This window comes from Anas acuta, chromosome 11 (assembly GCF_963932015.1).
Source record: "Anas acuta chromosome 11, bAnaAcu1.1, whole genome shotgun sequence".
NCBI classification, from domain to species: Eukaryota; Metazoa; Chordata; class Aves; order Anseriformes; family Anatidae; genus Anas; species Anas acuta.
Window position 1 is genome coordinate 13,311,766 of NC_088989.1, and position 14,497 is coordinate 13,326,262.

The window sequence follows — 14,497 nt, forward strand, 5'->3', positions numbered from 1 at the left end:
ATGCACTTCTCACAGAATAACAAAGTTCAATAACCCCCCAAAATTATCTTATTACTCAGATGGTGGCCACAGACCACAGAGTAATGTCATCTGTATCTCAGCCCATCTGCAAAGCAGATCTTGCCAGTATTTATCTTCACTGACAAGAGATTCAAATGTTCCCTGCAGTTCATCTGTGCTCTCTTTATTACTATTGTGAGACCACATTTCATAATAATAATTGGCAGTTTAAAGTTCAAAATCACAAATAAACTGAGGATAAATTCTTGCTCAGAACATTCTGACTTTTGAGTTTTTTGGTCACAAACTGTTGACTTCAGTTGTTTTCTAGTTCTTTTGTTGGTCATCATGACTGATAAAAAATTGAAGATGGTGCACGAGTAACTAATCCCTTCCTCAAGCTCAATACAGCATCTTTTATGTTTTTGAGCTTAACAGATTTTAAATAAGGCACATTAATATAAGTACAGCTTTGCATGCCACACACATTTTGGCAATATTCAATATTTTTTTAAAGCATTTCACATACCTGAAACATCTGTAATAATATTCATTACTTTGTATGAACTTCTGAAATAATAAATGCAGAGAAACCAGCGCCAACAGCACTAATTCAACATGTCAGGAGGATAAAACACCAAATGAAGCTTATGGCACATTCAGTATCTTATCACTAACATATACAGAAGGAAAAGAATTAGGAAAAATACTCTAAGAGTTACTCACGTGTAAACTTTGAGAACAAAATCCTTCTCTTCTTTTATTTCAGAGATTGACTGAAGTACATCCATGATGCTTAACACTGCACAGCCATAGGGGCGGCGATAGTGTAAATGTGGGGGCCCCTTTTTTGAATCATTTAGCAACATGCGACCTAAAATTAACAGAAATTTAATAGTTAAACACTCAAATGCAGCCATTCCATCAATTGTGTTCTATTATCACTCTGAGTACTTACAGTAAATTACAACTAAACAGAAGCCTTCCCTATACTCGTAACTCATTTTTCTTCTTACACTGTTTCAAATTCAGAGGTCCACTTCAACCTAGCTGACCCACTGGGCTACCTCAAATTAAGGTGTATGAGCTTGTTTAGCTAACAGAACACTAAAGGGCAAAGTGAACAGTGCCATGTCTGACCATCTTTGATTTGCCCCATGACGCATATCTGCATCCAGCTTGGTTGACTATAAATCATCGCCTGAAAGAGCCAAGAATGTATCTTGTGCTCACCAATCTGCATCCACACAGTGATCCACTGTAGTCCTTCCATTTTAATCCACTATTTACACATATTTTCACTTTATATAATTGTTTAAAGGGAATGTATTGAATATATACCCATTTATCACATTGTCTTGGAGCATATAAAGGAGAATGCTGAGATAAGAAGCTGTGCAATGACTAACTTCCTATTGGTAAAGCAGTTTTCTAACACAGTCAAAAATGTCAAGATCAGAAAAATCACTATGATCATCTAAACCAACCTGTAACATCACATAATTTGTCGAGCACATCTTGCATCAGTGTTAAGAATCTAAACTTGAACTACAGCACATCTTTAATTAGTTCTACAAGCTTCATTTGATATAGGGCTCAGGTAATACAGAGTAATTACAACTTTCAGACATTTCATGACACAGTGAAGACAGATAATGAAAATTGGATCTTCCTAACACATCTGTGACTTTGAAGGCTATTATTGTCATTCACAGGAAAAATACAACAACACTATTGTTTCATTAAGCCATTTAGACCTTCTGCACTTCAGAAAAGATATCCATGGCTGGTAATGGCTACTAGTAATGACTAGAGTTGAATGCCATTTCATTACAAACACTACCTCACCATTTTTCAGTTAAGTGAAAACCTGGGAAACACGAAAGACATGCATTACTCAGCTGTTTAGAATATGTAACAGAGGTAAACATTTACTTCTTTTTTTCTCTGTGGAAGTATACACATTCATAATTCAGAACCATTTAACTCCCTATTACTGACTAATTATATCCTTATTAACTGGAGAGATTTTTTCTATCCAGTAGCTCCCATTTAAAAGAGATTCTAGCAATTTAATTCACATACCAGAAACCATACCGGCACTTCATTTAAGCACCCTGCTGAGCTAATAAATTCACGTAGCTGTCCGTGAACTACTTCAAACACTGTGTTACACCATATAAGATACATTGCAAATGAAACTTCAATCTTAAAGGCTTTCCATTCTTGTTACTATAATTTTCAAAAAGAAAAGATGAAGCCTTGCATCACCTTGAGTACTCACAGAAACTCACTCTAGAAATGGGACCTACACAAAATGATTTAGCAAGGAAGAACTCTGAGATGACCCTACACAAATTAAGAAAGTATTACATGTCCATATCTCTCCTTTGGGTAGGGCTCTGTTAGCACCCAAGGGAAACCAGAAAGAAGCAAGAGTATGTTGCTAGATGTTAGGCTGCAAGATTGATAGGCTTCCAGCAGGCAGATATTACTCCAGATGCTCCTTTTTGGTGTCAGCTGGTAGAAAGAACAACTGACAGGTATGACAGATTCCCTTATGTTTTACAGGCACCTGCCTAAACTTGAATGTGGTTCTTGGAAGCACTGCAGACTCCAACAGCAGAAAACAGATCTTTTATATATATATATATATATATATATATATATATATTTAACTAACAGCCTCTGACTTACTAGTCATAAATGGCCAGGTGCGCTGATGTCCTGCATCATAAACTAGCTATGTATCATCAACAGAAAGACCTCATATGAAATCTTGGAACATAAAACAAAAAGCCTTTTTTATTTCCTTACTCTTCCCCCCAGTTGTGGTGTTTTGACAAGTATTTTGTTCCAGACTGAGAAAAAAACATCATTGTTAAAGAATCATCAGTAACTTTTTAACACTTGTCTACAGATGGTCTGAATATTAATCTGAGCAGATAGGCATGGCCTATAACTGAGATTTCTAACTTGTTAAATCATAATGGCAAGTCAGTAAAATAAATGCTTGGAATACTTTAAAAACACAATTATATAAATATTTCAAGTAACATATCATACTGTACCTATTCGAATTACATGGGCAACTATGTACAAATCTCTCTTCATGTCCTTGCTGCTGAGATCCTAGAAGATTGGAAAAAAATGAAACATTAAAATAAAGAACACATTGAACCTCCAAAATAAGTCTGCAAGACTCCCACGAGCAATAGTAAGGATTACAAAGTATACTCTGCATTCATTTAGCTCTTCCATCTTTAAGTAACAGGAAGTTATTTCTAATTTACTAATCAAAAAACAAAACAACAAAAAAAAACAACAACAAAGCATAAAAGGACTCTATTTGGTTGGCATTTTCTCTAAAAGACAAAAAAAAAAAAAGTCAGACTTCACTGACAAGTAACGCCATATCAAAATCCTAGCAAGCATTTAAAATGTTAATTTAATCCCTGATTTGAAGATGTTACAACATGGCCATATCAACATAACTTTAAATGTCTGATTTACCTCAGTTGCAACCATTCTGGCCTCCCTCACCCATGCCCTATCTACAAGTCCCAGACCTGTCTCAAATCTTGTTCCTTTGCTTCTGCTTTCCTTTTTTGGCTTTTAATTCCTCACCACAGAGTCTCCATCTCACATGATGGCTACAGAAAAAAAAAGTTACATCATGACTGTCAGAACTTAAATAAACCTTCAAGTGCTTTTTGAACCTATCTCCCTTTTATGAGTGCATAGATGCAATTCCTCCAAACAATCATAAGTCTGAAGACGATAAAAAATGGAAGACTCAGGGACATGGTTTATTTGAAGACTTTTCAATGCGCAGCCTTAATCCTGTTTCATATGGCACACGTTTGTTATGTTATGAAAGCAGCAAGGCAGCATCTCAACCATGCACAGAACCTACAGGCTGTGCACCCATACAAGCCGAGGGGTGCCAAGGCAAGCTAGTTCATAGCTCCCCATTGTGGACATCCAAAAGCAGGGGAGGCTGCATGCAAACTTATGTCTCCTCTAACTGACAAACCGTGCCCCGGGATTATTTGGGGGTGTGGTAGTCAGAAAGGGCCACATTTGTGCTGAAAACATTTTAAGAGTTTAAGTAGCACAGCTCTTAAATTTAGTAGGTTAAGAACAGTGACAGGGGATTGGAATAACTAAGAAATAACCTCAGTTTTAAGACGTAGTTGTTGGCTTAGAAAAACACAAGACCTTAAGATCTCCCCAAAGTTATTTTAGGGCAAGGAACTATACGCATATATGAAAACCCTGAAAATATCATGTCACAGAATTGCAGGTCCAAACTTTTAAAAAACAGGCTTGAAGAAAAGCCAGTAAGTGGGAAAAGGAGAAACTACAGAAGAGCAAAAGGGTAGCTGAAGATGAAGACAAAAAAAAAAAAAAAGCATTATTGGCACAGGCAAATCTTTCCAAATAAAGAAAATAAATTAAGAATATAGTCAGAGTTCTTGTCAGTAATTCATTAATGCAGCACTTTGCATTCCCGTGTTAGAAGCCATCTCAACTGCAATTTCCTTGTTTCTGAAAACATAAGAGGGAACAAATTCTATGACATTCTCCCCCATGCATTTTCTTTTGCATTAAAATCCAACAAAAATTTCTTGCTAAGAACATTAGCACCATTCAACACATTTTCCTTGTTACTAACTCCGAGACAAGATTTCAAAAAGATATTGTGTGCTGTGAGAATCTTCATTGATATTTTAGATTCTGATGCAAAAAGGCTCCTTGTGCTCTACAGCAACAGCTGCTGCCTCTCTGCTCTACTAAACGCTATCATCTTATTGTTATGTACTGACTTATGCCATACAGCCTCCAGATCCTCCCTGAACATATCGGGCATTGCTCCAGACACTTCTGAGGAAAAATCAACTGTCAACAGGAATCTCAAATTGATTAAAATACTCTGCCTAAGCTGGTGGGAGAGTGAGTGAAGCATGTGCAGACATAAAAGAGAAAGATCCGAAAAAAGGTTCAAAGCTCAGTTTTTGTTGTTCATTTTGCTCCTTCCCTTATGTTGAAGCAATGGTCATCATCTCACATCATTTTAAAACAAAATGTACTTTATTTATATGACTTTAAAAGCAACTTGATCCAATAACTATTTCTGGGCACATTTTTTTTCTTTTCAGTTGAATACTAATATCCATTCTAGTCCTAACCGTTAATTCTAAAATGTTCAGGTGTGTGGGCAGAACACTACTGGTGGATTCAGCTATGCACAAACACTGTCCTTCTAATGCTGCATTTTTTGGAAAGCAGAATGCAAAAATCAACTGGAAATATCTCAGTAGGATTCAAATACAAGATTTTATTTTTCTTTTCCAAAACTAGAGTGGTATTAGAACCACTGTAAAATGAAATCATACTATTTTTGAAAAAAAATAATAATAAAACGTGGACATCAAATTTCCAGCATTCTTATTTTGAACCATTTTAGTGAATTAAAAATGTTATTTTGCTGGACACTAAAGCATCAACTTTAGTTCACACACCAAATTTCTTTCCCATGTGACTTGAGAAACCAAATCTCAGCGATGGAGATTATGATGGCAATGCACATAAACACTGAACTTCAGGTTATAGTGCTGTTCCTATAGATAGCACAATAAAATCTGAGCACAGGGACTGTGCATAGAAGAGAACTTATTCTAAGGAGAAGTTTCAGCCCCCTTCAAATAGCATTATATTGCTAAATTACAGTGGGCAAGTAATAAGTTCACAGTTATGTCTTCTTACTCCATTTGAAAGGAGCACTATATGTCTCTGGGCAGTATATGCAATGACTTGCAAATACACTGTTTGGTACATTTACTAGCTAACCGACCATGTCTCTCTGAAGCCAAAGAATTAAGCTTTACAAATCTTCCTCAGTGTTTTCTCTTCAAGTCTTATTTCGCTGCTGCAAGAAGAGAACGTACTTTCTAGGCTTTCTTTGCCACCTAACATACCAGTGTAGCATATAGTAGGCTTTATCTTGTATGTCTTCGAGAAATTGAAGCTCTGTGATAAGAAGGGATTTGACATAGCTTTAATCTCAGCAGTGCCTAGCAACATAGCTCAAAACCCAAAAACCATGGGGTGGTAGTTAATGCTCTAGATAGTAAAAACTTTTTCTGTGATTTTTCTGTGAAAATATCTGTGATTTGGTAGGGGGATTTTTATTATGAGATTACCAGTTTTAATTAACAGCAATTAAGAGAACTATTTTTTCAAAGGGCAGCTGTCAAAATATCAGAAAATGGTAGGGCATGCACATATTGATGGCTTCGCACATTAGATGCTTTTCAATTTCACAAAGAAAATACTGTATCACAGTCAAAATACAAAAAAAAAAAGTGGGCACAGATGGCCTTATATTTGTATTCCATTTTTTTTTTCTTTACAGTAATGGCTTTTTACAAATGGAAGAATTCTTACCATGACATGGACCAAACAATCCAAAAACCCCACCCCTGTGAAAAAATCTTTAAATAATTATTTTGCACAAGAATCACACACACAACTTAGGACCCAGAAAAGGAAAAGCTATGCTTATTTTTTTGCTTTTATGCAATATAAATAAATTTAATTCCACAACCACGGTCTTGGCATCCCATCCATAAGGGCTTTATTTTCCATATCCTGCTGTCATTTTAAAATGACACTGCTTGATAAGCAAGATAATTTCATAATAATTCTAATTGCATGGCTTTTTAAAAAATCACCAATATGAAAAGCTTCACATGAGGTATGGGAAAGAACTACTTTATGAAGATTAATTCTTTCCAACACTGGGGTCTATAAAGACCTAATCGTACATTAAAAACAAACAAGAAAAAAAACCACCACTGCCAACAAAAAAACAGCCCAAACCAGTGGCATCAAGGATACTTGACTGCAATTAATAAAAGAGAGATTTAAATAGTTATACCGAATTCAGTTATCATAGAGAGTAAGGTATTTAACAAAAAAAAAAAAAAAAAAAGAAAAAAAAAAAAAGAAGAAAACTCATACAGCATAGCTACGTTTTAATGCTTCCAAAGTGTGAATAGCCTGAACTTCAGTTGAGTAAGCTTGAATCTTCAGAGGAAGCAGTTTCTCACCTCTGGTCTGATATGACAACAGATCCAAAACCTAAGTACTTTTGAAAATTTACAGAAAGATATGGCTGAACACCTAGAAATAGAGGTAGCAGGAAAAGACCGGGATACGTTGTATTACCTAAAATACATAGGGCTTCTTCCTTCTGGGAAGGATGAAAGCTTTGGAACAACTCTGAGGGCTGGGGGAAGATGAGTGGGAAATCATTATGTTGATTTAAATACAAGATTAACACAATCTTGGAACAAAGCTGCATTGAAATCACAGCATTACCTTATTTTGGAAGCATCCAGAAGACCTCGAGCTCCCTCTTCTTTTTAAGTAATATAAATTGACTACAAAATTAGCTTGGGTGTCAAATGGTAAAACAAGCATACAGAGAAATGCTCAAGGGAATTTCAATAAGGTTTATAAAAAACAGTACTAACATTCCAGAAGGAAGATCTTCCCTCATATGAGCCAATATTCACCGTGACACAATCTGTCTTGTCTTTCCTAAAATTGTATGCTTTCAAAAGGCAGTAGTGAGAACAATTCAGCAACCAGGGCAGGTAGTGAGAATGCATGTAGCACAGAAACTGTAGCATAAGAGACTGGGAAATGCTAAAAGCAGCAGGAAGAAGACACACTGGGCCTCTTGGGTTCTGAAAAGAGAAGTTGCCTGGAGGAGATGTGCAATCTGATACAGTCCAAGAGACCTCAGGAAAGACTGAAATGGAGCCTGGAAGCAAAGACACACCACACAAAAACACGATGGACGGGTGAACACTAAAATCCTTTGTATTAATGCTCAGTCATTTTGAAACTTTCTGTATTGGCTTTTTAGGTCTGATCACAAAAAAAGTTGGCTTTTGAGCTCAAAGGCATTTTGGGATGCTCAAAACAGGTGAAAAGTCTGTCTCCTTCAAAGCTCTGACTCAATGCTCCAGTGAGTCAGAAATGTACTTAGCAAGAAATCCTAGCCAACGTGGAACCATCGTTACGAGCAATGAATGCATCCTGCCTGATCTTGTATTTCACAACATGAATCAACATTCTCAGTGAAAGTAAATAAGCTGCTGATAAGGCAAAGGTGTCTAGCAGTGATCCCCAAAAGATACTGTGCTAGTCATCCAGTATTGTTTTTGATAATAGTCAGAATTGTGATTTCCCCTGAAGTACAAATATGTTGCAGCATAGATATGTCTTCTTATTTTTGACTGCATCCCTGTGTCTACTCTGTGTCAGTACTAAGTTCTGGAATACACAAAGCTACGGAAGTCATCCCAAATCATTAATAAAATGTCCACAATTTTATTAGGGCTCATATGTAGAGGAAGCGATCTGTACGAAACTTCCTTGCTGTTATTAACCAAGGACATGCAGCCAGGATCTGCACAGAGTAGACCAGAAAGCTGCACCTGCATTTCTGCATAGCTATAACTGTTGGGTGAGATTAAAAGAAAATTTCAGCACTAACAGATTAATATGGAACCATGACAGATAGAAAGGTTATTCTAAAAACTACTATCTGTTGCTCTGGCACATGCTTTGGACTGTTCTTTTAATGAAAAAAGTTTTTATTTTGATGAAAAACTGCAGCAGAGCATTTTTTTCACAGATAATTTTCTAAATTGTCATAATTCACATTATGTAGAAGATACGATCTCCCAGACAAGAGAGCAATAGTCAGCAAGTCTAAGCACGTCTGAGAAGTGACACTGAAGCAACTGAAGTGTTTTTGTACAGTTAAATAGAAAGGTAGCTTGAGAGTGATCTCTGTAGTATCTGTCCTTGGTATCAGAGCAGTGTATCTGAAGTAGAGGCTGGCCCCATTTGTACTACACAACAAGTCTCTTCTGGAACTGGTATGCCCCTAGGCCATATCACATTATCGTTATTCTTTGTTGTTTGAAATCATGCAGGTCACCAGAGCAACATTTCCACAGTATGAAACAGGACAGTTGTTGCACAGCCTTAAGTAGAGTGCCATCAGCACAGATGGTGAAGTTTGATGATGAAAATCATTTTTTTAAGAATGTTGAACCTCAGAAGCCAGAAAGTACCAAACTTGATAGAAACCAGTCCATGCTGCCTCTTGGGAGTAATCCTTAGAGCAGTTCTTAACCCTACACTCAAACTTTTTCCATGATCCAGACATCAGTGCTAAAGCTTGCTCCCTGGACATATTTCTCTTAGAAAAGATAGACATTTTTCAAGTTACTGACAGCAGGGTCATCAGTGTCCAGTGCAAAACAAAGACACTGTTACCTCTGCTGACATTTAATCGGCCAGTAGCACTTCACTAATTGTGCCAGAAGTACTAATATTGATGTCAGCATCACTGTTTGTGCTAGATTTGGAAATGCCTGCATATTTGCTGTCCAGATAGAGGTAGAATTGAGCATCCTTACTCCTGGCTAGATATACAGTGTTCCTTAAGAGGAGAAAATTGGATATTTTCTTAAAGGAGAAAAGGGAACGGTGCTGAGAACCAGATCTATTTCAGTGTCCGGCTCTGCATGACCATGGAGGGTTTCACTGCCAGGACTACAGTTTATACCAAAGTTGTCTTTCATCTTCTTTCTTCATCAGAGGCAACCATGCTTTTCCCAAATAGCTTCTAGCATGTGCACCAGCTAAAGGTGAATCATGAAGGAAGGTGTTTATCACAATTGGGATGTGAAATATAGTTACAGTTATTCTGTGATGAGCTGTACTTTCAGTATCTCTAGATTTCCATATTCTTTCTGAGAAGTGACTAACAAAAGTGGTCTGACACATGCTTCTGAGGCAGCTTTTAACAGAACTTAACACCACTGTAGAATGAATATTAAAGCCTGAGTGTTTTGAAACTACTATCCTAGTAGCAGTCTGTCTTGGAAATACTTTCAAAAACTACTAACACAAAACAAGAAGGCAGTTAGGTGACAGGTAAGTCTGAAGAATAGAAAGGAAGTAAATCTTAGCTGGCTATTTCACTCCCAACTGAGGTATCATCTGATAGGAGCCACAGCTGAATACTGCATATCCCATTTTGCTGGCACAGATGGTTAAAGAGTGCTGGTACAGTTGGTCGTATCTGCTTTGAATCAGCTTGGAATAGCTATCTGTGCAAGACCTACTGCAGGAACTAAGGAAGTCATTGCATTTCCTTAAGAAAACCAACTCTCTATACCTCACTTTGGCTGCTGCTTTCACAGCATGTCCTGGATTCCCCATTCCATCCTATGCACTATGCTGTTGACTTGGGAGGCTCCTGCTGTACCATGTATATGGGGCTGCTACATGGACTCTCAAATGGGCCAAGATAGTTTGAAGAATTTTGTGTGTGCATGTGTATGTTGCAGTTGTTTTTCTAACTTCATCTTTGGCAAAAGTGCCTTGCTTTACATTCACGCCAAACTGGTTTGTGCCCTGTTGATTAATGTATAACACATGAAATGAAAATATACAAAATTTCAAACTATAAGCAAGAACAAATGCAGTTCAAACAAAGCACTTCAGAACACTTGTTTAGTCATATAAATAATTAAGGAGAATTTCTATTTTCTTCTGTTAACATCTAGTTATAACCATAACAAAACTTAGAAACAGCATCTGCTTCTACTCAATATATTGGAAAGAAAAAATTGCTTTTTTCCTCTCAGGGTGACCACAATCACACTACTATAAAGGGAAGAAGAAAGGGAACAGACACGTACCGTGAAAAGTGCACACATTCGATCTATCTTCTCTGGATTCCTGGGGCCTCCATTCTTGTTTAACCTCACCATAAATCTCTCACTACAAAGCAAGCAATATTAAAAAAAATGAGTTTCATATGTACATTTTAACAAAAATACAGCTGGATACATTTGTAAAAAATGATGCATTAGTAATTTTTTTTAATTCCCAAAGCACATGAAATGGCAGTCATTGGTCTACACAACTCTACTTGGAATACCCCAGAAGACTTCAAATCAAGTACTCTGATGTGAAAAGATCAGGTTGATGTATATTCATGATGCAATAACACTACAATAATATGAATATATGAAGCACAGGATTTGAACTCATTACAAGTACTTCAGGCAAGGCCAAAACACACTTGTTGAGGCACGTAATGCCGTTGGGAAAACTAATTTCATTAAAATTCACTTAGAACTACAAGTTACAAGAGTACCAACTGATCAATCTCCAACCACATATACTGTTATTAGAAGTAATATACTAGTTCAAACACATTGTGATAAAACTGGTTGGAACTGCTCATCAAACCAATTAAACTACTTTTACTAGCAAGAACAGTGTGTAAATGAAATCTGCAAAATATATAACCCTTACTGTGGATGGCAGGCCATCGACATTAATATTATTCTTAGGTAAAACAGAATTTACATTTACATATAGATTAAAAGAGTAAGAGTAATTATTCATGAATGTATGACAATACACTAAATATTGACCAGAATTTTCTTCCTACAGATTCATTCAAGCAAAGCAAGAACACACCACTAAAAGTCCTAGTAATTTTTCCCTTATATTACAGATCTTTTCAATCTTTTCCAGTACAACTGTAACAACCCCAGTAACCTTTATTTGACTAAACACTTTTTCCAGCACGGTATCCACTGTTGGCCTGATAAATATGAAAACAGAGCATGCTCTACTTCCTTTGGTAGCTTGCTCCAAAAGACAATCTCTCCTGTCAAGATACATGGGTTATCATCAGTCTGGCAATGTCTGGTTTCAGTGTTCAGCCACTTTTTCTACACTTTCTTTTGTACATTAAAGAGACATTTAGAGAAGGTATTTTCTTACAGTGTACTGATATCAGTCATTAATTACATAATGTAATCAACCAACTCTCTAAACACATAAGCAATTCAACACTATTAAGGAACTCATTTTCAAGTGCTAGAATCATTTTATAGACCTTACCCAAAGTGCAATTTTTCAACATTTCCTGAACAGTTCTAACAATGTGCAACAGTCTAGTCCTAGTATCGCCCATGTCAGACAAATGCACCTGTGTTTCACACGAATAATTTCCTATTACTCCTTGCTCTGTAATTTATCAAGCTTCACTTATTAGCCTTTTTAACACAGCATTACACCATGAATTCATTTGGAGCAACCTGTCCATCAAAATTACTGGTACACTTTTTAATTGCTACTTTTGTAGGAATGATGCTTAATGCTTTAAGCATGGCTTGCACATCTTGGTTTACATCTTCTCATGTTTATTTGCTTAGGTTTATCTTGCTAAGCAGATCATACTCTCCAGCTGTTTCATTCTGTTACTTACTGTTACTCTGAACTCTGCGTAACCTACAACTTCTTTCAGCAATAATTTAAATTCATTTGCAGCAGATGCTCAAACTCTGAGACTGCTAACATACCCTGATGAGACCCACAAGACACAAACATTTGATGATTCCTTACCCACAACTTTCTGGGATGTCATTTAGTTAGTTAATGTTTTAGCAAATGCTTTAGTGTATAATATAAACTTTTAATAAGAATTTTACGATGTATGAAGTGCAGTGCGGAACTACATCTTTAGTACATTACAGTAAGTTACATTACAGTAACAATATTACATCTTCATATTTACCTCTATCTACCAAACAGATAATCACAAAAAATGAAGTCAGAATTTTTTAAAGACGTGATTGTTTTCAAGAAAAATGCATTAATTATACTCTTAACCTTTATCTGTTAACTCAGTTTTGCACCCATTATTTTGCTGGTATCTGATTCAGGCTGGGGAAGGCACAGCAGCAGGCGATTCGTGCAGCCAAGATTTGTGGCCCAAGCAGCTCCTTCTCCCAGCTGCCTGCTTCAGGCCCCGGCTGTCCCTGGGAAGGGCCCCAGGAAAAGGACCTGCAGCACCACCCCAACAATTACACCGCAGAACTCCAACCCCTAATATGAACTGAGGCCGGCGTCAGGTTCCCAGCACCTACAGCTGCTGGCAGCGCCCCTGCTGCAAGGGATTTGCAAAGAGCAGTGGGTAGAACAGTTACGGTGACACCCGCAGGTAGACTTCAGTTCACACGGGAAATAACAGAATACAGCACTTCGTGCCATCAATTTCTAATCAGGAATCATGCTTTACATCACTAAAAACCGGTAGCAATTTCAAGAGATATTAACTCATAGCCATGTTCCTTCCAGTAAGGAATAAGCATTAATAATGCCAATGGTCTGAAAACCACTGCTTAGGGAGACTTCAATTTCAACAAATTCACTTAATCCTTAAATCAGTTTAATTGTACAATCTTTCATCTAGTAAGATTAAGAGATAACATTCATTTCATTTCTGTTAAAATTGCAGTTTATAAGAGACATCTTTTCATGAAGAAAAGCGAAATTCCTTAAAAAAATACAGACAACAGTCATGACCTTCAGAGCTACAAAAGTTACTTTCATAAAATAAACATCACTCCTCTTTAAAACTGAACTTGAAACAATGATAACTGACAGTAGTTTATTTGTTAAATCTAATCCTGCCACTTTCTACTTATACACTGAAAAACAATTACTATGCCTTATGCATGTTAACCACGTCCCATTTTACGGGTAAGAGAATAAAATGGATCAGTATTACACAAACAAGATCTCTAGCAAACTCTTCTTCCACCTAGGCTGCTAGGAACATAACCCAGCCCTCAGCAAGGGATGCATGAGATGAACACAAAGCTTAGGTTGGAAATGAGGAGACATTTCTTCTCAGAAAGAGTGGTCAGGCATTGGGATGGGTTGCCCAGGGAGGTGGTGGAGTCACCATCCCAGGGGGTGTTCAAGGAAAGGTTGGACGTGGTGCTTGGGGACATGGTTTAGTGGGTGATATTGGTGGTAGGGGCATGGTTGGACCAGATATCTTCAAGGTCTTTTCCAACCTTAATGGTTCTGTGATTCTAACACACGCAACCTAGCACGTGGAAGAAACAAGCCAATGACCAGACTACCAGCTGAAGACTATGAGCAACATAAATTATATCTGCAGGGGAAAACATGCTCACTGGTGAAGATGTCCATCCAAAACCAAAGTGTAAATCAGGGCTTGATCACTCATAGCTGACTGCAAATCCCTGGAAGTTCTTATATCCTATACCTGCCCTGCATGAGGGCACACTCAGAATACCTTCACATCACTGCAGCAGTCACAGCAAGGCTGGTTGTCTTGATGAAAAGAACGACTGAATTTTGAAGGGAAACCAAACCACTAGCATAGCACCAAGCTCTCCTGTGACATGAAGAATTATTTAGGGAAAGGGAAAATGGCAATTTAAAAAAGTACTGTCGACTGAGAGTACTTTCAAATTCTGGGATAAAAATACTAAAAATGCATACTGCTGTCCAGTATTACAGAAGTAGAAGAGGCTGATTCACAAATAAAGGTTAAATGAATTTATGT

The 14,497-nt window shown here is 37.1% G+C and overlaps 1 protein-coding gene across 19 annotated transcripts in view; it reads right to left on the reverse strand.

Annotated features, from left to right (window-relative positions):
* DOCK3 (dedicator of cytokinesis 3) overlaps window positions 1–14,497 on the reverse strand; it is a 214,339-nt gene that overhangs the window by 96,844 nt on the left and 102,998 nt on the right. For all 19 annotated transcript variants that reach the window (XR_011100400.1, XM_068694743.1, XM_068694739.1 and 16 more), the window contains 3 exons: window positions 10,797–10,878; window positions 3,072–3,132; window positions 727–874 (listed from right to left, as the gene is read on the reverse strand). Coding sequence is in view for 18 of the 19 variants with exons in the window: in XM_068694743.1 (XP_068550844.1) it covers window positions 727–874; window positions 3,072–3,132; window positions 10,797–10,878 (291 nt within the window). In the remaining variant the exon portion in view is untranslated. The remainder of the gene's footprint in view (window positions 1–726; window positions 875–3,071; window positions 3,133–10,796; window positions 10,879–14,497) is intronic.